Raw genomic sequence first — 25,456 nt, forward strand, 5'->3', positions numbered from 1 at the left:
TTGAGTGTTACACAATATACACAATATCAAATGAGCAAAAAGTACATAAATGTGTGAATTTATTTTATTTGGAATCATATCTCTCTATCTTAAAGCAGGCATTCTGAAAATGGTATCATTTGGAGCTATGCTACTTGGATATATTTCTTAGGTAACAGTACTCCATGGTAGCTATACCATTTCTGTCATTACATACCTATATTTTGGTATAGTTTATGAAGAATTCTTATTTTACAGCTTTCCAGGTCTCGCACTATAAACTTTCTCACTCTGAACTTTCCTCTTATGTGTGTATGCACAAACACATACACATTCATACATACACAGGAGTATTTCTAGTGTTGACAGAGATTAAGAAGTAGATTCTGTAGATTTTTGGTCACTCTGGTTTCCATTAAGTTTTGATTAAAAGAATAGCATAGGCTATTTATTAATCTCCTATGAATTATTCTTGTAATAACTAAAACTAAATGTTAATTGACAAAATGCATTCAATTGATTAATTCATTTTAAGTAGTCCAACTAATTAATAACTATCTGTAAGTTTTGCAGTGATTCCCTCAAGTGAGTAAGGACAGTTGTACTTTGTTAGAACATACTCAGCAACCTTGCAGGTGTAGCACTTCCAATTCTAAACTGATCTTCATTTTGTACCATTTTTATCCTAAAATATGAAGAACTGCTTCCTGGTCCTTTCCCTGCACTCATACTAGTATATTCACCTCTGCTTCACAAATATATTTGCTTCTAAAGAACACAGTGAGGGAGTGACAAAGAGAAGACATATGTTGAAATGCACAAAAAATAAAGTTTTAAAGTATGTGATAATAGATGTTCATGTTTTCTGCAAGATGCAGTATTTTTCTTCATTTGTATCTCTGTACTAGTGTTTTTAATTTTTTCTAAATGCTATGTCAGTTTTGCAAAGAGGAAGTAGAATAAATCTGTTTCCTTAGTTATAGAGAGAAGAATTTTAAATTTCAGGCAACCTAGTACAAGAACAAACATCCTCCAAACAAAGTTTGTATTTTGCATTATCTTAATGTCTGCTTCAGCCTGTTGCTTCTGACTTATGGCCTTTTTCTCTTTTTGTATTTCTGTCAACAGAAAGCTGACCTTGCAGTTGCACCATTGGCAATTACCTATGTTCGTGAGAAGGTCATCGACTTTTCCAAGCCCTTTATGACTCTTGGAATAAGTATTTTGTACCGCAAGCCCAATGGTACAAACCCGGGCGTCTTCTCCTTCCTGAATCCTCTCTCCCCTGATATCTGGATGTATATTCTGCTGGCTTACTTGGGTGTCAGTTGTGTGCTCTTTGTCATAGCCAGGTAACATGTCAACTTTTGTGATTTTTTTGGCAATTGTTACCATTTTTTTCTTACTAATAATTGTCAAAAGTCACAAAACTTTTCTTACTTTCATACTCTTATATTTAAACTTCATGATTTACAGAAGGATAATGATGAGGATTCTCACTATTAATATTCTCCACTGCCATACTAAGTCTCCAGTTTTTTACTGGACTTTTTCCCTAAGTCTTGAGTTTGCTAGCTAGATTCCTTCTTTCATTTACAAATATAGAGACACTAGAAAGTTTTTAAAATAGCTTTTCCCAATAAGTCTGCATTTAGAAACCCAGGGTTTGCATGTTTTATTTTGTTACTCTGATTTGTTTTTATGCTGTGGTGCTCAATCTCAATTTGAGTACTTAGCTGCCCATGTTGATACTAGATGTCCAATCTGGGCCTCTACCAGTTGTAGGTTTGTGTAGATTAGTATCTTTGAAGTAGGATAACAATATTTATTTTTTAATTTTGTGCTAGTTGAAATTTCTGAGATACTTCACAGAATTTAAAGTCTCTGAGTGCAATGTTTTTGGAAGCTTAGTTGAGCTTTTAGAATTAAGGAACTCGATACCTCAATTGTTAAATTATAAATTGACTTTATATATATATAGCTCACTTTTTTATCAGTTTTTTTTTTCAACCCAAATGAGCAGAAAAACATCTTTTGTCAAAAAATCCCAATATGTTTACCATTTCCTTCTTAACACACTAGGGCTGAGTTCAGATGCTCACATAAATACAGACTTACATATAGCTTTGGCGTTTGTCATAACAGCAGAAAAAGCTCAGAGCAGTGTATGAAATCTTTTTTCCCCTTGTAGTCACTTGCAATTTTTTAAATCAAATGCATGTGAACTATATTGGCTTTTATCTCTTTAATAAGATGGAGTCTTTTTGTTTGAGTTGATCATGAAATCTCACTTCAGTCCTGAGATTTCCGTGATTTCATGCTGTGGTTCACAGTAGAAAAATCTTCATATATTTCTTTTTCTATTGTGCTGTATTTAGTATCAGGATTCTCCATCTCTCTTTGGTACTCTATGTTTCATTTTGGAGAAGTTGTATCGTTCCTATATTAGGAAGAAGTAATATTTTTAGAAACCAGTTTAAAGGTAATTTAGCACCTGTAGATGAAGTACATTCAGTATTGAAGTAATATAGATGAAACTGAAACATATTTTGTAATGAAAGACTTTATTGTGTGCCATTTTGAAAAGTCTGCTTTAAAGAGCCAAAGTTATCATGAAAGTTTCTTGAAAGACCCCTATTTCAGTGGACTATATAACCAGAGAGTGAGAGTACAATAGCGTCTGAGGTGTTCCTGCCAAACAGATACCTCTGAAAGCACAGCCAAGCATAAATCACAACTGTTATCTTGTGAAATATGAAACATAAAATATTTATGTATATGTCCAAAAGTTTTAACTCTACTGGTATCACTGAAGGACATATTCAGCATGATGCACAGGGCTTTTGACAGGTAGATCCCACTCATATTAGTAGGATTTGTATGGTTGAGTTTCTACTTATGCTTTGAGAATGTGCCTTGACATGTTTTTTAGGAAAGATAGATTTTCGTGAAGCTTTTTTTTTTTCCTATTTTTTAAATTAAGCTATTTGGCCACTTGAGCTCACTAGCAGAACAGGAAGGTATATTTATTTTTATATAGAAGCACCAGATATTAGAGCAATAACCTGACATTTCTTTTCACTTCTCTGTTTTTGTGATGAGCACTATTAATTCCTTATGTAATTGGAAGCATTATCTTAATTGTAAAGCAATACAGAATATATTTTATACTGAGCAAAGAAGTTCTATTTCTGTAGAATTGTATAAGATATCTTTTTTACACATAAATTTATACCAGCCTTCATATCTAGAGATTTTCAATATTTCTTAACTGGTACAATCAAATATTGATAACACATTTAGAAATAAAAGATGTAGGGTTATGTAAGACAATCTACAGATTTTATTCATAGTGTAGAATGGCTTAGTAGTAAGTGATAACATTTTCTAACATTATTGCTCATAAAAGGAAACAGGTCTAAATTGAAAATTGAATTTCCTGCTGAATACTAAGCAGAAACAACGAAGAACATTATTCAAAAGATAAAGACCTGTTTGAAAATAAAATTCAAAAATTTTATCTGTCATGTAAAGAGAGATACTTAAAAGTGTGTTTGTGAAGAGGACTTTGCAGTATAGTGGTATGTCTTTTCAGCACAGATTATAGGTTAGGTATTGCACAGCTGATGATGTATTTTACAGTCCTGGTGTTGTGAAACTCCTAGACTGAGTGCCAGTAGTTTAATAGGGTCTACCCAGAGTTCCTTATTAAAAAGATTTCTACTCCATAACAATCCTTCCATAATAGATGTTTAACTAGCAGTGTTTCATAATAATTACTTTGTGTTTCATAGTAAGGTGTGCCTTTGTTTGGAGCAGTGCTTAGTATGTCCTTTATGACATAATGTTTTGTAATTACAGATCATCAGAGTGTTCAGTATAGAATATTTGTTTTAAAATTGAAACCTCCAATTTTTTGTGTCAAAGGTTTTGTGGTGTTATTGTTTCACCATGTCTTCCAAACCATGTTGGCATGTAAGAGCTTGATACATCCAAAATGGAAAGTACCATTCTATGGTGTCTCTTGGATCTCACTCATTAATTAGTGGTATTGATATTTAAGAAAAGATGAAGAAATTAGTAAAAGCTTCAAGAATATTTAAGAATTAATTGTTTAAAATACTTCCACAGAAAGAGAAATATAAATCTATATCAGTCCTTTTCTTAATTTGCAAGAGCATTGGATTTTCCTTCCAATTTGAGAATAATATATAAAGAGCTGTAATCTTCACACACTCAACAAGACAAGGAGCTAGGAAAGATTTATGTGTTAGCTGGAGGGCTTTTCTATTTTATTTTCCCCTTTTAGCTCCCCCCAAAAGACAATTCTACTTTTGAACAGACAGATTCTGCATTGCACCTCTTAATCTTTTTTGTTGCTGCTGTTGAATCTCAGTAGTTAGGATGGTTGGTCTCCGGAAGTTCCTTGCTTTGTTGTACAGACTGATGACTGATCTATAAACCCAGTCTGCTTGACACTAAGTCTATGCATTTTCTGTGAACTGAGAATTTCATAAAGTATTTTTTCCTGTTGTGGAAACAGTAATATATCTTTCTGGTGCTAGATAGCATTGTCTTTTTGTGTCTACTAGCAGTGTCTTGTGTCATCTGAAAACCTGCTGCATTCAAATACCAAACCTTCATCACTCTGCCTTTACTAGTTTCTTTGATTGAAAGTACCAGTTAAATTCACAATTTAGATGTGGTTAGAAGGAAAACTAGAACCTCAGTAAAGCACACCAGCTGTTTTTTGGACTTCTGTCAATTACACATTTTCTGATCTGTATAATCAAAAATCTCAATTGGTGGAATTTCTTTTTATTTCTATCTGTTGCTGCAATCCATTGTACCATTTCTAAGCAACATACTGTTTTCTTACAGTGTTGTGTATCAACTTCATAGATCCATATTGTCCCTTCTTTTCCATCAGTCTGTGTACAAGAAAAAGACACTTCCTATTTTTGGCCTGCAAAATCTAATATATTAATTACTGGAGGATTCTTCCCTTTCTATGTAGGCATTATGAAGAAAACCAGTTTTATGCTTTGAAAAATGCTTAATATGTTTCATTTGCATAGGTCTTCCTATATATTACTTTCAAAATTAATCTTCAGCTAAGTTTTCTTGTGTCTATATTGCATTTTTGAGTCTCGTGCAGAATTTTAAACTTCCATGTCTTTTTGTCTCTTTTTTGAAAACATAGATTGGAGACTAAATTCCTTAAATGTTTTTATAAAATAATTTTATGCCTAATTTACTGGATTTCTAGTTATTCCCTGAACACTGATAGATTTCTATGTGTAGTAAGGTCTTTTTTTGTTTCTGTGGACATACCTGTCTGTCATAAAGAAATTCACTCTTAAATGACCTATCTTCAAAACTGGAAGAGATACAGCTGCCTTAGTGAGGTACTTCATTTTTACAGATCAGATGTGAAGCAGATAACCTATCCTGGATAAGATTGTCCATGATTGAGCTCTTGTGCTTTTCACAGGAGCTATCCAAAGTATCAGTGACTATTGTGGAAATATACATTAAACTGTGCTCACTGTCATAATTGCTAATTTTAAATCATGGGTTGTCATTTTAAAGGGCTTATTTGCCTTTACTTGTAACACATTTTTTATGCTAGGACTTCTTGCCTTATCCTCCCTTTGGAATTATTCCATTCTACATCTTCTAAGTCAAGCTCTTGTGCAGCTTCCAGCTGCCAAAGCATTTGTTGTCACCTATTTTTCCATTTCCTCATAAGCACTGATTAGAGCACAATGAACATTGCCTCATCAACAAATTATATTTTTCTCTTACCAGCTGGAATAAAACATAATTAAATGAGACAAGTCCTAAAAAGTCTCCACACATTTATCTTAATCTTTTCTCTGTGAAAAAGCTTGGGAATAGCCTGCTGCTTCTGACTGTAACAGATGCCTGGGCATTAAGTCTCTCTGGAGTGCATGCATATCCTTTTACATCTCATCAGTCTTCATTTTCATTTTATATTTTTGATCAGCTGATTTCTGTCCTTAACCTTGCCTGATTGATTTTGAAACTACTTTTTGAAAACTACCTTGATGGACAGGAATGAATGAGAGAATGAGAGGAAACTATTATTCCAGTTACTATGGAGCTCTGGTTCCTAAATTACTATGTTGATAGTTAACCAAGTTGGAAGTTAGCATATTTGCCCTTTATTTTTAACAAGCATGCTTTTTATGAGTATTTTGTCTCCTGAAGTCTCCCCAGAGAACTACAGCATATGCTATGAGGTGTTTTCAGGAATAGATTCATCATCCTATAGGGCAATCCAGATGTCAACACTGAAATCTGCTTCTCTTACAGAGTTTTAAGATAGTTTTAGCTCAATTGTAATGCAAAGTATTAATTTTTCCTCTGTTGTAGTGCAAGTATTATGCAGTTTTCACTCTACACTAAAATGCTGTGCAAGTAGACAAGGCTAAAAGTACGCCAAAAATTACACTCCTACCAAAATTGTTCCACAACAATTATCTCAAAATCAGAAAATTTAATTTCTTCAAAATCAAGTTGCACCTCATGACCTTTAGCTGATTGCTTCCAAAAGATACTGTATAGTCTGCTTCTTTTCATATAATTTTGTTTCTGGTTAAAAAGCAAATCCTTGCTAATGCTAAAGATCATTCTTATTGCGGAAAAAAAAAAAATTAACTGTGCCAGCCTCTGGAACACTGAGTTTTTTTATCAAGTGTACCTTGTCATGCAGATTGCATAACAAGAATTTTTCTCTCTTTTTGTTGACTTTTCAAGCTTTTTTTTATTAATTCATATATTTGTGTAGCTATACCAAGAAATCCTTTATGACAATGTTCTAGAAAACCTACTTGCTGAACTAAATTTCTTCTCCTTTACATGAGAACTGAGAAATTTTATTTTTAGAATTCTAACCTTTAAATGAAGTTTCAATAAATGAGGTAATATAAAGAAGACACAGCAGTTATATCTTAATTTATTGCACTCATAAGCAAATTATGAAGAACTATTTTTTTACTTAGTCAATCCTGCTAAATGTTATAACAATGAAATTGTACAGTCATCTTATCTGGATGGCAGTCACTGGAAATTTTGTGAGCAAGACTTGTCCATGTTATTTCAAATATGCTCAGATGCTTCTAAGTAATCTTTAAATTGTTAAATAGTTTATTGTGCCATTATTGGTAAAATAGTTCATGTAAGCCATTTATAGCAGCACAAATCTATAATCAGTATTTGAGTAATTAAGTAATTTTCTGTGGCTAGCACACAGAACTGATGATTCGTCCCATTTCTATATAAAAACTGCAAAAAACCTGGAATTTTAATTCCTTCTCATAGTCATCATCTGGATTGTGTAATTATTTTGAGAAGTTGTGATTTAGATCACCATCAGCGCTATAAAATCTAAATATTTTGGATGAGGATATGTGGCTTAAAGAAGGACATGTATAGCAATGAGTCAAGCAACAATCTCCCACTTTGCATTTTGACACTTGCAAGAATGCTTTGATCTCTCTGACTCCTCCAGAAGAAATTTAATGTTAGCTTATGAAATTTATAGTTTATAAATAAGCAACCCAGTATGGATCCCCATCCTAACCCCTCAAGGTTTGCTTGAACCACTTCTTCAAATGCTTCCAGTCTCCTTCAGCTGTTCCAGAAGAGACAAGAATTCCAGGAGGTCTATGAGTCTACACACAAGCACAACATCTACATAATAACCTCTATTATAATACTGTTAGAGATCACAGTAAGCGAAACCTTTTCTTTTAAACTTCTTAACATATATATCCTCCTTACATTTTATAGGTAAAAATCCCCAGTTCTCTAAATCCTTGCTATATTGGTGCTAGGTCAATCTGAAATCCCAGGTACTACTTGCTGTGCATCAAAACTATGAAGAAACCACTGCCAGCAAAATAACTAAAATGACTACTGAGGTTGGCTGAAAAAATCATAACCAACTGCTTTAGCAGTCCAACAGAAAATACAGTACTACCCATTGGCTACATCTCTATATGCATGTTTTACAAGAAAATATATTCACTTGAAGAGAGGAAAATTCTGGATTCCTATGTGAAAAAACTGAGTTTTTCCTGCACCTCTTATGATGTAGGATTTTAGGAAAGCAGTAGGTTTGGTGACTTGTGCCTCAAGGAAAGCACCTCATAATATGCATTTTTTGTCCAGCTGCTTCACCAGTATGTTTTATGTTAATTATTGTTCCTTTGTGGATTACCCTAATCAGATTTTATTTTTTTGTTAATGAAGAGTATAGAAGTATCTTAATGATGCTGTCTAGAGTTGAAAATGGTCTTGAAACTCCATCTTTTCTGTTGTTTTTTTTTTTCTCATTTTCATATTCTGGAAGACATCACAAGGCTCAAGAATTCATTACTAACTACCCAAGAACCCAGGTGTTTTTAATGGCTGCACTGAACGGTAACTCTGTTCACCCTTAAGGAATTTTATGTCTCTTACTACCAGCAACTCAATCTCTTCATTCTCACACACACTTATTTAAGTACCCATTCTGACTTTACTTTTGTGACTCCCTACATGGAGGTGTTGCATATTTTAAAACAGATATTCCCTCTGCATATTGATAGAACATTGCTATGCAGTCTTTCACAGAATCTGAGGGTATTTATGGAAAAGTGTTTCAAAAGTCATGTTGAACTTTTCATTCTGTGATTTCTTCTTTGTTTCAGTTACTCATTTACATATTTCACTGAGTGTTTGACTGCCCAAACATGTCCGAATCCCAAATATACTTTTGAATCTCAACAGTATCTTGAATCTTAAGATCTTAAGGGTGTTCACTAAAGCTTTTAGAGAGAATACAGTTTGATAAACAATCTTCACTAGTAAAATCTTCTAAGTTTCTATTGGTGAACAGCTGATGAAATTATGGGTGTACTCAGTGGCCTTCTATTTTGATTTTTGACTGACTAGAATTGTTCTATTTGTTTCATTGAGTTTCACAGAGTTCATTGCTAGACATCTGTCTCAATGCCATTCACTTTTTATCTAAATCATTATTTCTCACGGCCTGTGACAGTTTAATAATTACATTTGCATTCCCTTCATCTTTAGAACAAGCTCAGAGATGCTGAAAGATGTTATGCCACACTGTATTGTCAGTCCTTTTCAGACACACATAATCTTGTCTTACACACTCATAATTGAGTTTATATGCCCAGTTTCCTGTGACTTTATTTTTGCACACTCTATGGCTGAGTTAAAATCTTATAAACATACATACTCTGAAAATTGTTTTTGAAAGTATCTCTGCAGTCAAAAGAGCAATATTTCTCATAAAATACTTGTAGTTTTCTTTAGATAATTGGGTTTAACTGAAAGCAAAGTAGATGTCCTCTATCTAATTTTGTGTTTTCAAATATCTTGGATAAACAGTTTGCATAAGTGAGCCAAGATCTGGAGATTGTTTTGTCAAGAGTTCTATGGCATCACAAAAGTTAATGCCTCATATCTACTATGGGCAGTGATTTGTTAATTTCTTTGTACTGTATTAGGATCCACTAACAAATAATGCCATAGTCCATTCTTATAAAAATCCGTCTGAGGAAATTTTTTTTTTTTAGTTTTGAAAGATTCTTTACAGTGCAGGGTTTCATTCTTTTTTTAATCAGCCCTTGCTAATTACCAGCATATATAGTACATTGGAAGAATATTGGATTGCTTTTATGAAGCAGTTTGCTTTAAAATAAGTTGAGTCTCCAGAAAAAGTGCTGTAAATTCAGATTTTTTGAAAATGGATAATTTAATTCTCTTTTGTCAAAAATTTCTTCCTCTATATGTAGCAAGTTTAGACTTGGTACTCTGTATATTTATTTAGCAGACGATTGCAGGGAACATTAAATGTGCCTAAAGAGAAGAGCTCCTCTTTACATGAAACTGAATGTTTTTAAAACTAAAATTATCCTTTTGAGAAAAGTCAGTGCCTCTTATGTTTTTGGAGTTACAAGACAGAAGGTTTATTTGTTTTAATTGAGGCTTTATTTATTTCATGTGTTTTACTCTGGCATGTACAGTATACATGGAGAAGGAAACTGTAACTCTCACCAACATGCACAGCAGCAATTTTCTCATGAGATATGCAAAACCTCATTCTCATGAGATATGTAGTCCCCCTACCTAAAAAAACAGAACACAAGGATATACTGGAATGGAAATAGAGTCAAGGACCCAAGAAGGAACCACAGTGTTTTCAAAAGATTTTGTTAATAATTGGTGTGAGTACTAATTTGAAAATGTGCAAGTTAGCTTATTGAGGGATTCCTTTCCATCAGCACCAGTGTCTGAATTAACAGAGTGCCTGATATATTAGAAAATTAATTCAACCAGCAGCTGAACTGTTGGTGGTATTTTGTTTGCTTGTTTGCTTTGATTTGGTTTGCTGTTTTGGTTTGTTTAAGTTTTTTCCCCCAAAGTCAAACCAGAAAACTGATGTAGGAGACATTTTATTTGTTGAAGTAATTTCATGTATTCATCCTGCTTGGAACACTTGCCCAACAGTGAACAGTCTCCTCATAAAAAAAGTAGAGGTTATGGTGAAGGGATGGAAAATTTAATGTTAGGAGTCATGGTTTCTATTTACCCTTCTTCTGGAGGACCCAGAAAAACAAAATGGCATTGAGCAAAGATGGCTGAAGGATTGAAAAGCACTCTTTATGCTAAATAAGCCAAACATATTAAAAATATTATTATCATTTTACAAAATATGTGGACACATATGCAATAAATTTCTTTATTTAATCTACATTAAGAGGGAGAGGTAAACCATTGGAAGAAAAGTCATGATACAATGGTTATTAACCTTGTAGAAAATTCTAGGAAAAGATATTCAGTGGAATGAAATAGCAGTTTATGCAGGATAGTATTTCAGAGTTCTCTGTTGGATTATTTAGTTTCAGGATTATTTGAAGGAAAGGAAAACTTGAGTAACAGAAGTGTTTTATGAATTTTACTCCTTTATTTTTTAAAATAGACCTTTTCCTGCTACACAATGTTAAAAATGCAGATGCAATTCTCAAGTACTTTTAGATGTTTGCAACTGAATAGTCAATCTTCAAACTGTTTGGAGTGGTGGAACATGCCTATTAGAATCTAAGGGGTTTGTTTATTTGTTTGGGTTTTTTCTTTCTTTTTTAAAATAAGAATAGGTTTCTGACTCCAGAACCAGAAGTAATCTAGTTTTTGAAAATTTAGCTAATGCAAATTTCTAAATCTCTTTTCTCTCAATCATCATTATCCATTATATTCTAAGAAATAAATTGAAGTAGATTTTTAAATACAGCTAAATTGAAGGGAAAACAAACAGAAAAAGAAAGCCTCTAAACCAAAATAAACTTAACAGAACTTTATCTATTTGAAAGATAGAGCATTTGTTTATTGGAGGAAAAACTTATTAGACTTAGCTAATGGTTAAACATTAGACTTCAAACCAGAAGTATATCTTTAAAAGAAGTAAGGAATTAAAAAGTGAATATTTCTGGAATTTAAGTATTCTAAGTGTTAGAAAAATAAGATTGTTCAAGACAAGTTCCTGTAGACAGGCCTATGGGAATTATTTATCTCCAGATCTTTCTAATTTAGCTGTTTCCAGTTTACCTTTCTTATGAAAGACTTCTGCCTCTAACTCATTAGAGAGTATAACTCATTTAAGCACTGAAAGGGCTTGATCAGAAATCAGTCTGAGAAAACAAGTACAATAAGTGGTTTTGATACTGAAATAAAATCTGTAGTGTGTCCTTTAAACATTTTTGTTTTATGTATGGAAGTCACTCAGTGTTTACTCAAATCATGATGAAATTGCTTTTGTGTAAATCCAGTCATGCATTTCCAGGCTTAAGAATAGTGGGTGTCTATTTGTTGTGTTGTTTTGGTTGTTTATTTGGTTGGTTTTTGTAATTTATTACTGTATTATCAAAAATTTTGTCTTAGGCAACAAAAGTATCCTTCTTAAAGGAAAGTTATGCAAAAATATTAAAAATTTTGAGCACCATGTTTAAAAATGCCACATCAGCTGAGGGATATACGTTATTTTATTAGAAAATAGTGTGTTTAAAATATCAAAAAGTTTGTCATTAATAATTCTTACAGCACATCAGAGACTAGTTTGAATATAAGTATTTTTTTAATTAATAGGGTTGTTCTGGCATATCACTCTCATGATACTGTTTGTTTTGCTTTGTGTGGCCATTAGACATGAGGTACCTTCACTTGCCATTTAGGATTTTCCTAAACTCTTTACAACAGATAGCTGCTAGCTGTGAGAAAGAAACATGAAGGCAATGTTATTTCAGCTCGATGAGCCAATTAATATAATTTCAGAAGACTTAAGATAGCAAACCACCCAGATGTACTGCCTCTTTCCATTTGGTTTTCTTCTTTCCTCAACCATGTGGGGCAGGAATGCTGTGTGGAAAACTTCTTATGGGGTGAACAGCGAAGTGGTAGATAGCAAAAGAGGGTTATATAATTTCTTTCCATTCTTCCAGATATTCTTGTTCTTTCTTAGGAGTAATGGTTTTAGCTTTACACAGAACAGGATGCCAATTTGTTTTTAACTTATCTTGTTTGTAGAAGTAAAGATATAGTGTTCTGTTCTAGAGAACTATCACCAGGGATATCAAACAGTTTTTAGCTAACAGGTAGTTAGCAATTAGTTCATGTTCTTGAGAAATTTTCTTGGTAGATATTTTGGAAGGAAAATCAAAAGGCTTATAGCATAATGAATGTTCAGAGAAGTTCCTTTGGAAGGAATTCCACTGCTTAGAAAATTCTCTGGTTTTGTGGCTGACACAATGTAACCAATGAGCCCAGTCCAGAAGAAAAATGGAAGCAGGCTGCAGAATTTTTTGCATTGTGCTGCTTTGCCGTGCTCACAGAGCGTGGCAAATTTAATGTCAAGTTGCAAAAATACCTGAAAAAGGCTTCAAATTTGTCATATTTATCCTCCACACACTTCTCTCTCTTACTTTCTCTCTCTTGTTCTCCTCTTCTTCTAAATGAGCATGCTAGAGGAGAGTCAGTAATTAATCTTGTCAAACTCTGGTCAGTGTGCCCTTCGTTTATGGCAACAGAAGGAATTTTCACCTTGCTTCAAATGTAACTGTAATTGGCTAAGTTACTAGGCGGACACATACCAGAGGCTCCTCATAACTTTCTGCTCAGCTGCTGCTAGAAGCTCAGCTCTGATTTAAGCTTAAAGGTCGATGGGGATTTTTAATGTTCATAACACCTTCCTCCTCATCCTCCCCTCTACGCTGTAGAGTCATTTGTGCCTGAACGAAAGCAAATGCCAACAGCAGCAAGAATGATGGTGTCGTGCCCCTATGCACAAAAATCTATATGACTCCACAGGTGCAAGCAGTGAAGATCTCTGGCTGGCAGAGGAGGCTTGATTGGGGTTTCCAGTGTAACTCAGGACAGCTTTCAGAGCATCACTGAGCAAGGCCATGTCATGGTGTTACTTAGCCAACACCAAATAAGTTTCACAGCAATTCACAGCTCAGAAGGAGTATTTAAATAATTTAAATAGTTAAATAGGAGTAAAATTTCTATAAATTATGAAGAAAATTTAATGAAAAATTAGTAAATTTCTTAAGAAGTTAGGTTCAGCAATTGTTGTTCTTCAGCTATGTAGGCAGGAGGATATTTCAGTTTGCTGTTTACATTTTAAGGCAATAGAACTTTGAGAAGGATTTTGAAAGAGAGGTATTGATTTTTGCCTTCAGGCTATTCTAAGTCTGGAGTCTGAATAAGATTCAACTGGCACTGGTGGAATAGCTACACAGGTTATCCTATGGTAGTGACATTAAAATCACTTCAAAGTTTGTATTGGAGAAGAGCAGTGGATATAAGGAACAGAAAAAATAAGAAAATCTGAAAAGTTACATTTCAGATTAGTTTATGTGGAAAGGAATGTATTTGAAAGTATTGAAACTTGATGGAATGATCTGCAGATATATGGGACAGGAGTGTGCATTTAATGCCTTTGCAGAAACATAAAAATTGCCTCTAGGGCCTTTATATCTGAGGCACTGGTATTGCAGCAGCTGAATCTCTCCAGTGTTCTTTAACTCACATATGTTTGTTTTGACAGTTTGGTCAGAGGGAAGAAAGATTAAATTCAGGTAGGCCATGTGATATTAATGGCAGTATGTTTTGAGTCCAGTGATAGGGCTGTACAGAATACAGAATAAAGTCACATGAGTGATCCTTGATAATAAAAAGTTGATGTAATTGACCTTCTTCAACAAAAGAAGATAGATAAAGGCCTGTGCATAGTCTGTATCTGTTGAAAAGAATGTTGCTGCATATGGCCTGGAACAGTTTGGATCTAGTCTCGATGTTGTTGAAATACTACCCCTAGAATCACAGTTTCTTGGAAAAGCATCTAAAAGAAGTACTTTGCTGAGTCAAAACTTGAAATACTTAGTATCCTAACAGAGTTTTATTAAATTGGAGAGCCGGAGGGGTGAATTCCAGCTGACTGATAGCTCTGTGAAGGAGGCATCTTGGTGGTGGTCATGTGAGGATGTGAGTTTCTGACTATTAGAGCTGTCAATCAAAGAAGCATTGGTATTTCATTAATATTGAGCTGAATATATTATAGCTAGCTCATATCCAGGCCTCAGGGTGTTATTTGAAGATGAGAGAAAGTTTTCTAGATAATGAAAAAAACCCAGACCCAAAACAAGTTCAAATATTTATCCATGATCAGGATATGGAGCTGCAATTCAGCAGAGTCCCTGAAGAAAGCCCTTGTGGTTCAGCTGCAGTTATTATCAATTTTAAAATGTGTCTTATGTTTGAATTCCTTTAACCATGGTCTTTCCTGAAGAAAGCCTGTGTGTTTCATTAGCAGCAACTGATATATTTGTACAATTATTACAAATTGTACAAGCTGAAAATTGTAATGGTATAATCAGAAAGGAGGAAACACGAACATTGCGAGGGCTGGCGTTCAGGGCTTGCTTTCTGGCACAGAGGGAGAGAAAATTCCATATGATTAAATGGTCCATCACCCCAGTTATCCCACCCACGGTTCTTACAAGGATTTCCTGTTCCTTTAAGCCACATCTGAGTGTAGCATAGGCCAAAACTGTGAACAGGAATGCTCTAACAAATAAATTGTACGGATGATCACATGCCACTGCTGAAGTCTGAATCCTTCGCATCACTTACTGGTACAGATATAACCATAGCAGTTCATAGAATGTATTGCTATTTATTGTAATAGGAATACATTCTATGTATTAAATAATAAATTCCTATTTGTCATAAATAAATAGGAATTTTTAATATTTAATAAATATTAAATAATAAATTCCTATTTATTGTAAATTTTTGATGCAAAATTAATTATGTGCCTTAAATGAACAATTATTGATATATTTATATTATGTAGAAATATTAAGCAAAAATATTATGCTCTCTTTTTTTTTGAAGAGGGTGGAAAACCAAAGAACAACACACCAAAAAAAAAAAGGCAACCAACTAAATTCTAAACCAAACCGTAAAACAAAAATTTTCCAGGTCCTAATTTGGGATGACTAAACTTTTTTAATCAGAGTGACATATAAGTGCACAAAATATTCACTATAAATAAATACTCCAAAATTTTCCACATGACCCCAGTATATCACAATTAAAGTTTTAGTTTACTGGTTGTATTTAAAGGATGTTCTATTTTGACGATTTTAAAAGCAGAAGGAAACATAATGTTGGTCTTGAAAATGTTTTAATGGCCTATTCTCTATGTAAAAATCACATTCAATGTGCCTACATTAACAGATATCCTATTATGAAGTGACCCTAGTGTAATAATTTTTTTAAATTCATGTCATTCTGATGGATGACATCTAATGTATGGTGAAGGGCAGCACTGAATTGTTATGCACCCTTAACTAGATATTTCCTTTGCTGTGATGTTAAATGTTAGACAGGAAGGTAGTCACAAATTGAATAGAAAGGCCAGGTTTGTTATACAACCTTTGAATGACCAGGCTCTTTTAAAGAAGTCCATATGTTTTACATTACAAAATATGATTTCACACTTTATTATGTGCATTTAGAGGGTCCTCTGCAGTATCTAACTCTTCCCTGCAACTTGTGACAAACTCTTGAATAAACTGAAAGAATCACTAAGTGCTTCACTTTTAAAAGAGGGAATATTTGAATTTCTCAAGTATATTTCTCTCTTATGCCGGGTTTTATTCTCTTAAAGAGAAATAATTATCAATTTATTTTTATTTTATGTTACTACTATAGAATAGACTATCACTGTTTTATATTACAAATTTAGAGTCTTATTCATAGATACTCAATAACCATCTTAAACATTTTTTTGGACCAAGATGGCAAGATCTTCTGATCAGTAGTGCATATGAATCCCTTATTATTGCAAACATGCCAGTCAGCAACATGAGCAACTTTGCAAGGCCTACTAGAGAGTTACACACTCTTGGACTAGATTGTACCAAACACTTACAGATTGGGTTTTCCTAATAAAACATATTTAAAGGTAAGGACAAATATAGGATATTATACCATGAAGTTTACGAATTATAGGTAAACCTTCAGAGGCAGTGGTTAGTGTGTTTTTATTTAAAAATAATTAAATGTAGAATGGATGCAATGCGTTTGCAGCTACTGTCCTTTATGTAGGATGTTGAGATTTCTTAAGGTAAAAAAACTGTCTAAATATAGTCTTTGAAGATGTGTTAGCTTGATAAGTATTCATGTAAAGTAGTTTCTGAGAACTCAGCCCACCCTTGCAGTTTAGGAACATTACAAAACCTAGTGGAGTCCATGACAGTGGTAGCACATGATAGTTTTAGACTATCACAAATACAAGGAGTAACATTCTCCACATAAAATGAAGAAATCCTTTGTAGAGATATATATAGTTCATTACGGTTTACATAGATCTGTTATTTCTGATGTAACATATATGATTTCTTCCCTGGAAGCATGAAAGCATTTCTTTTCCCCATTGTGTTAGAGCATGGGCTAAATCAATGTGAGTTATATCAAAAGTTGATCTAAGATATTGCTAACATTCTGCTGATGCACATTGTACATATTCTTTGAATATTTGAATGTTAACAGGCCAGATTTCCTGATTTTCTTTGACAATAACTTCTGAGTTCCATACCAGAACTTCAGTTTCTTCAGTTTTAGCAAACCACTTTATTGGTTTACTAAAACCTTCTTGAAGGTGTGTTTTGGGGAATATAAAGGAGAATCCATGCTAAAATTGCTTTTCTTTAGATTTTTTTTTTCTTTAGTCTAGGCTCTAGGAACAGATGAATGAATTTACTTGGGAGGAGTCAAGTTATTTTACATATTAAACTTAGCAGAGCTGTATTATTTTTACAATCATTTTAGGGTTGCTTAATGAGTCATTCTTAATTCAAGAACAATTTAAAGGCAATGAAGATAATAGATACTTCTTGGAACAGATATAAACAATGTGTTATTCAAATATTTAGCATAAATTAAAAGATTTTAAAATTTGGGAAAAAGTATATACATTTTATTTTTTAAAAAAAATAGAGTGCTGTTTCATGGTTTCAGGATGTGAAAGTGTTTAGTTTGACATTGACATTCATAGGCATGGCAGTTTTAAAGGAATACTCTTCACAACACACAGTAGCATTATTTTTTTTTGGTTGCCACATGAGAGATTGCTTTAGTTCAAATATGTGCAATTTTACTGGAATTATAAAAATCCAAGTATTCTTTATTCTGGGCTATAAAAAAGCAAATTATGCTATATGAAATAAGACCTTTTAAAACAGTAAAAGTTTTCAATTAGAGAACAGGAACACAAAGGAGAAATGATGGAATTATAGTGAAGAGAGAATTATGTGGAGAAGATAAATTATTCTTTACTTTTTGCCCTTTATCAGATTACAGAAAAAGAAAGAATGTTAAATCAAATAGAAAATAACAAATTTAAAACATAAAAGATAATTTAATTACTTTTGTTCTTGTGGATTGTTAATTAACCTCTGATATTTTTCTTAGGCTAAAATAAAAAAATTAGTGCTTTTCACTAAAACTGTAGTGATTAGACATACAAATGCATCTGAGGTAGTTCTTCATGTGTGAAGCAAGGGGTGGAGTTTATAAAGAAACTTTCTCAGTAGCATGTGGGTAATTTCAATTTTCATGCTTTTCAACTTTAAATTTTTTTGCATCTTTAAATGAAATGCTAGTACTAATACTAGTCAGAAACAGAGTAAGTGTTTGTAGCAACTTTTCATTATCTCTTTTCGGAGAGCAGTAGTGTTGAGGAAAAAAAATCACCAGAGTGGTAAATAGCAGGCATTTTCATTTTCTCATGTTAATATTTGCTAAGGTAACAGTCATACCTATTGTGAAAATTTTAGTAAAATAGTAAACCTAATTTATAGATGGTGCTGTGTAATGTCATTTTATTTCATGTTCTGTGCACATCATTAACCTGTTTACACTGTCTGTTGTGAAAATTCTTTGTGCATCACATACATACACAGGTCAATGCATAGATTTGGGAAGTTTTACTCTAGACTGTAGGTCTATTACAGAATCCCCAAAGATTGTGTAAAATATTTCCATCAACTTCTGTAGATGTTAGTTAAGGTCCATTCGAACATATAAACCAGCAAACAACATGGAATGCAATTAAGTAGAAAAGGATATTTCAGTGAGGTGAACACAAACAGGATAAAATATGGGATGTTTAGGATAAAGTGTTCTCCTGAGTTTCTTGAGTTAGTATTTGAAGCAATGGTGAAAAACATGGCCTTGAATTTGGGCCTCTATGAATGTTACTGGCATCATGACCATTATGAAACAAAAGCTGCAACTGTCATCTAAGTTGGTTCAGAATATGCACCTGAATATTTATTTTACTATAGTAAGTGACAATTAGGTAAGTTTTTCCCTACTTCCCTTTTAATAATTCCTGATTTACATATTTATGTCTAGCAGTTTAATTAGGTTAAATGATGTGTTGAGACGGAAAGTTGTTGTTGATTAAAATAGCTATAAATCATGCCAGACAGAGTGGTAAACAGGTAGGCTTTTATTCTTGTGCAAAAGATATTTTAAGAATCATGTAAATATTACTTAATGCTACTTTTTTATTAATACTTATATTAATTAATACTTAAATATTTACTTATTAAGTAAATATTACTTAATTTGTCGGTTGAAGACAAGAATGTAGGAAGAAAAAAAAAGAGCAATTTTGATTCTGAATTATCTACAGATAATTTTCAGTTTAGGCAATAGCTTTGTTTGGGGTTTTTCCAGGCGTGTTTAATAACTGCTGATGTTTAGGCAGTTCTATCTGTAATAATAAATGTCTGCTTTTGTATTTAAAGTCAGAGGCTCGAAAAAATTTTGTACATAGATATCTTTAAAAGTGTCTCTACCTGTTTACTGTGCTGTCATTATTAAAGACCTCACAGACAAATATTATTTCACTTTCATTTATTGCATGTAATTTTTATATCTATTTTTAAAAAGACATAAAATGCACATAAATAATTCATTCATATAACTAATGATAAATGTAATGTCAATGTATATATTTTATAATGATAATGAGTATTTTTCAGTAAATTAAAAATATGTTTATCTCTATATTATATTTGATTATGTAGACTCAGTAAAAAATAGCATATATAAATTTAAAATATTGCTAGGAGCATATGAGTTTGCTGTGTCTCATGCAGTTTTACATTATATTAAATCATTCCATAAAAGCAAATATGTTTAGTTAAATTGTTAGTGACATCCTTTCCTTTGAGAATACTTCATAAAAACAACTTATGGCTTAGTTGTTTATGCTTACAATAATCCTGCTTGCATTTTCACCTAATTAACTCAAGAAAATCCATTGGAATATTTAGTCCTTTTTCATTAATTTTAATATATTTTTTCATTTTAATAAAATTCATCCTTTTATTTTCAGGTCAAAAAAAAAAATCAGTACAATAATTTAACCACTGATTTTTGGTTCTATTTTAAAGAACAGCAATAAAAGGGGGTTTGTGGTCAGGTGAAAATATTTTTGCTGAATTGCCTAATGTATTACTGCTGTTTCATTTACAGAAAACAATACCGTTCTTTTGCATGAACTTTTTCCTTCTTCATTCTCAAATTTAAAGCCACTCTGCCATCAACAATGTATGTATAAAAAATTACCTTATAGTAGCAAAAAAAAAAAAATTCAGTCATAATATAAAGCAATTTTAACTTGGATGGATTAATTGTACTGTTATATCCAAATGAGCTAAAGCAAATTTTGGGTCCATTCTGTCAGTCCTTAATCAAAGAAAAAGTTTTTCCATAATTATTCTCAGTTTATTGTTTAATGAATATTTGAGGGGTTTTGTTTTGTTTTGTTTTGTTTTTGATAAGCCAGAATGAATTGCATGTGTATTTCTACAGAGAGAATATAACTTCAAGACTGAATTATTGCAATTGAACTTGGCTGAAAGTGCAACGTGTTGAACTCTACATAAGTTTGTTCAGGAAGGTGTGCTCTTAAATAATGTATCCAAATCAAAACAGCAACTATTTGATTTTTGGTCTTTTTCTTTACCTTTCAGAAGCACAAATATTTTCCATATGAGAATGAGCAAGAAAGAAATATCATCCATCTCTTTTATATTTTCCTTACTCTCTGAGTTAATTTTTTGTGACTAAAGTTAAAATCAAGTTGAATCTCATGACAAGTGCTTGTGACAATACAGTGACCTTTATATTTTATCATTCTGAACATTTCTTCTTTGTTTGTAGTGAAAAGAAAATGCTTTATTTGAAGTTTTACAGTAAGAGTCCAACTGAAAATTTTTAAACAAGTATTGGAAAGCATATACTTTTATAGTTCCCAGCTTCCTCTTACTGGATTGTAAAATATGGAAAACTAGTACTGTTTCATGTAGATAGACAATAATTGCTCAGGTAAATTTGAAAGACTAGGCAGTATTTCTTGAACAGCTTGATTTTACTGATGTTATCAGATAAATATAACAGAAAAGAGAAATCTTACATTGCCTGAGAAGGTGAGGAATTTCATAGTTGAATGAGTGTTTAGATATAACAAAACAGGATTCTTAAGAGCATGAACCTGACTTCTTGACCTGGTTTATAAACCTGTGATTTATTTTTTCCGTTTACTCAAGAAATCTAGTGACTATGCATTACTGATACTGATTGTTGCTTGACTTAATAATAGAACTGATTTTGTCCTGTTTCACTTTCTGTCTGCTTTTTAGAAGTGAAAGGGATCATTGCCATTTGTAGTAGCTTGGATTAGATCACCCCAGCTGAATAAATGTAACTGGGTCAGAACAAATTACCAAATGTGTTCACCTCTTCAGGATGAGTGGCTACATGAACTGCACTGTAATTTTATTTTATTTTTTGCATTGTGAACAAAACTAGTAGACATTGTGAGCACAACTACTAGTAAAATGAAGGCAATATGAGTTTGGCATGATAACAATGTTATTGCTAATGATTTTTACAACTTCAGAAACTGAATTAAACTGAAAAAAACAATGCCAAAAATTCCAATAGTATAAAACCAGAACATTCAGAATGGATATATGTGCAATCCCTGGGTCTTCCAAGATTGTAGTAACTTTAATTTAAATTCTTATTTGCATAAATTGAGCCGCCCAGACAGAACCTACAGCAATATTTCCTAAGATCCAGTGTATTCCAGCTGGTGTTTCCTTTTCCTTACAACTGAGCTGCTATTTGTTGGGCAGTCTGCTGGTTTCTGGAGTAACAATCCATTACAGAGTCCATCCATCAAGAGAATTCTTCCTCTACTCTAAGATGTGTCAATAGCAAAAAACATCTTATAGGGAATCTTTATATTGTCAGGCAAGACAGTGAGTCTGCTCTGAAAAGTAACAAACACACCCACGCCCATATCCCCCTTATTCTTTTCCCATTGCAGGAAAGAATGTTGCATTTTCTTTTCCTTTTATTTGATTTTTCTTTTTTTGGAACTCTTCCATTAGGCAGACAATATTCTGTTGTCTTTGTTCCAGAAGGGATTTTTATATTCGGTTCAATTATCAAGTTCTTTCAGAAATATTTTTATATTTTTTATGGGTCAGTTTGATAGTAATAGTTGCTAAACATACTTATATACTAAAGAAATCCATATATAATATTTATATAATAGCTACTCCTGTGAAATATACAATCAGTAAATGCCCTACTTTTTCTGAGGAAAATGGGTTCATTTACCATGTCTCTCATCCCAAAGAGATTAAAACTGAACCCTAAATTTTATTAGAAATCTCTTTTAAGGGCAGATCACAGTTTTCCGCTGAAACAGCTCTCATTTGCTTTTTATCAGCAAGTGGTGATGATTTTGAATGCCTCATCTTTCTCTATAATCCTGTGATAATTGCATCCATTTAGTCTACCATGTAAGGCATCCATGCATTTTAATCTTTTGTTTACAGATACCTAGCACTTCTCGTGCTTTCCTCTTGAATGCTAATGGAGAGTGCAGGTCTTAGCCTATTCAGGATAAATAAGCAGTTAAGTAAGAGCTTTAAAAACTATAGCCTCACTAAACTATGTAATGAATTGATCAAGTGTCATTTTTACACTGAGAGATTTCTTCCAAATGTTTAATTTCGAGAGACAGACATTTAATGAATATGCCTTCATCAGAGTGATAGAGTATGAGTGAATTTCTGCATTTTGTCATTGTTTTGTGGCTTACATTGCCATTAACTGAAAAAATATATCCAACCTACAAAATATAGTTCTCTAAAACCCTACAAAGCAATTAATGGAGATTCAGTATCTTTTAACTGATGGCAGTAAAGACAGAACCTGGTAGGTGTAGGACAGCTAACATTTTTGTCTTCTAATTTACTTTCAGGAAATGCATACTTATGAAAAGATACAATGAAATTAACTTTCTGGCAGAGATGAAAAACATTGTTAGGGAAAGATAAAAAAAGTGAGATTGTTCAAAAGGACATAGTGTGCACTAGGACTCAAATTCTGCTTCGCCTGACAAGGAGTGACTTCTGTGGTGGGCTCAGACTCATACCAGACACATGGCAGTGCTTTTTCTCCATTCTTTCCCTAGAAATATGCATTAGGAAATTATAGCCTAGAAAAAAAAACCAAGTGTAACTATTATTAAAGTAAATACTTTTTATAGGTAAAAAAAAAAACAAAACAAAACTTAAGAACTTCAGCGTGACAATAAGAAGTCCAGCTTTTATGTTTGTTTTTTGCAGTAGGCTTGTCCCTGTGGATTCCTTCCACTTACTGAGAGGAACTGTAACATCCTCTGTAACTTTGGAAATCTGAAAGCAAGCAGGACCAGGTTTTTTCTTACACACAGCATAGACTACATAATGAAAAAATACAAAAGTGAAGTGCACTTTTCTCTGTTGTTTTGATGGTCCTCTTATCAAACATTGTTTGACTTCCATTTAGATAGAAGTACACCATTTTGGTCAGCCTTTGTTTCTTTATTTTATAAAATTTAAGAATTAGACAAAGAAACATAATTCCAGAACCAAAGAAAAAAAAAAAAAAAAAGGAAAAAGTAGAGATCTTCAATGAGTCAGGGGCAGGGCTTCCCCATAAATTCTTAACATATTTACAGGCAGTGTTGCAGACTGAATGAAAGGAGGGAAGTTCTGATGCAGCTGATAGAATTCAAGAATCAATTCAGTCTCCAAGTAATTCATTGTCCTATTTCTGACAGCTACACCTAACAGTAGTATGTGGCCTTCTTACACTTTTCATTTGCTCACTAAGCAAGAGATCAAGAGCAAAGAAGCAAATAATAAGAGATCAGACTCTTTCTTTCCTGAATGAGAAATGTGTTGTGAAATAAAATTAAAACTGAAAACAGAAAGAATAGTTTTTTGGAATATTTTACATTTGCATTCAAGTACATAAAACAATTTAAAATAGAGAGAAAACTTATTTATTGTGCAATATATGCCAAAACTCAATACTCAAACTTCCATAGAAGCAGTATTTTGCTCTGCTTTACTGCCCTTTCCAAAGAAAACTGTTTTGGTATTTCTAGAACTAGAAATTTGGAACTTTTGGTATTTCTAGAACTTTGCATTTTCATCCAATTTCATAGTACTCATAGAACTACGCTACAGAGTCCAATTACAGGACTGTGTTTGAGAAGAGAATGTAGAATTTTTTGATAACTTACCTTTGCTTAAAGCATATTCCATCTATTTAAAAATCTCTTCTAGGTTTTCTTTCTGTTAACTTCCAGTCAACATTTTTAATTATATTTGTAGCTAGGTTTGTTTATATTAATAGTTTTTCCTGTTTAACTTTGCATATTACTCACTGTGTTTATGTCATGTAGTAGAAAATAAATTTTCAGCTGAAGTATAGGAGATCTAAATGGGGTCTGGGTCTTGCAACTATATTCTGTTTTTGTCATAATGGAACTAAAATTGTGCACCGGACATATGTAGGGTTATTAATCTGAAAGCCTGATTTCCATCTTAGGAAACATTTGAAATGCACTTCCAGCAGCTAGTAGTTTTGGTTTATATTCAATCTATATTTGTATATTTATATCTACATGTGTGTATATAGGTAGGTAATGGCCCTGTGTGTGATTTGTATTCAAGTATCTTGATTTTTTTTTGCAATCCTACGGCCCGATGGCTTTTTCTTGAGGCCTCAAGAATTGTGTTTTTTTCCACAGGTGTTGTGGTGGTAAAGTCTGAATACTCTGTACACATGGCAGCTGATCTAAAACCTGAGGAGGACAGAGCAGTTTACAGGGCCAACTTACAATTTCCCTGTTACCATTTCTATTTATAGGGACAGAGAAGATGCTCTGGGATCTCTTGCCAGTGTTAGGATGACTACTATTACTGCTCCCCTGGTGAGCGTTGTAACAGGGAGTGATTGAAGCCAGGCTCTGGGGAATGAGCCACAGCTGTCTTCCATTGACCCCAAAGCGTTTGGTAAATTGACCTCAAAATCAGTGCTTGTGTTTCTTCTAGAAGAAGTGCATTATATATTTAAAGAATCATTTTACTGTTTGAAATGCATTTTTAAGAGTTAAAGTGAATATGAATATGTCTCCCTACTCCTATCTCCCTGATCCCAATTGTCAGCGAAATAACCTCTCTCCTTCTTTCTTATTTCTCAATTAAGGAATGATATTCTCTATAAGCCTCTTAGGCAGATAATTTCCTACATAGGCTGTAAATTTTTACTTATTGTTGCAGTACATCAGAGCCATCCAGTTGTCCTTAGAATTTGCTTTACTAAGAGTGTTTGTCAAGCATTGACTTTGAAGGTTTCTGTAGTGTCATCTCTTAAAATCATTTATTCAAACCTCAGAAGACAATTAATTATGAATAAAGCTTAAAATAATTTGAGATTTAGCTTAGCAGTT

General features: G+C 32.9%; 1 protein-coding gene across 3 annotated transcripts in view; it reads left to right on the top strand.

The window, feature by feature from the left end:
- The window catches only part of GRIK2 (glutamate ionotropic receptor kainate type subunit 2), a 351,000-nt gene that overhangs the window by 217,897 nt on the left and 107,647 nt on the right, over window positions 1–25,456 (top strand). For all 3 annotated transcript variants that reach the window (XM_058802832.1, XM_058802833.1, XM_058802834.1), the window contains exon 11: window positions 1,108–1,331. In XM_058802832.1, coding sequence (XP_058658815.1) covers window positions 1,108–1,331 — 224 coding nt within the window. The remainder of the gene's footprint in view (window positions 1–1,107; window positions 1,332–25,456) is intronic.

This window comes from Ammospiza caudacuta, chromosome 3, assembly GCF_027887145.1.
Source record: "Ammospiza caudacuta isolate bAmmCau1 chromosome 3, bAmmCau1.pri, whole genome shotgun sequence".
Classification (NCBI taxonomy): domain Eukaryota; kingdom Metazoa; phylum Chordata; class Aves; order Passeriformes; family Passerellidae; genus Ammospiza; species Ammospiza caudacuta.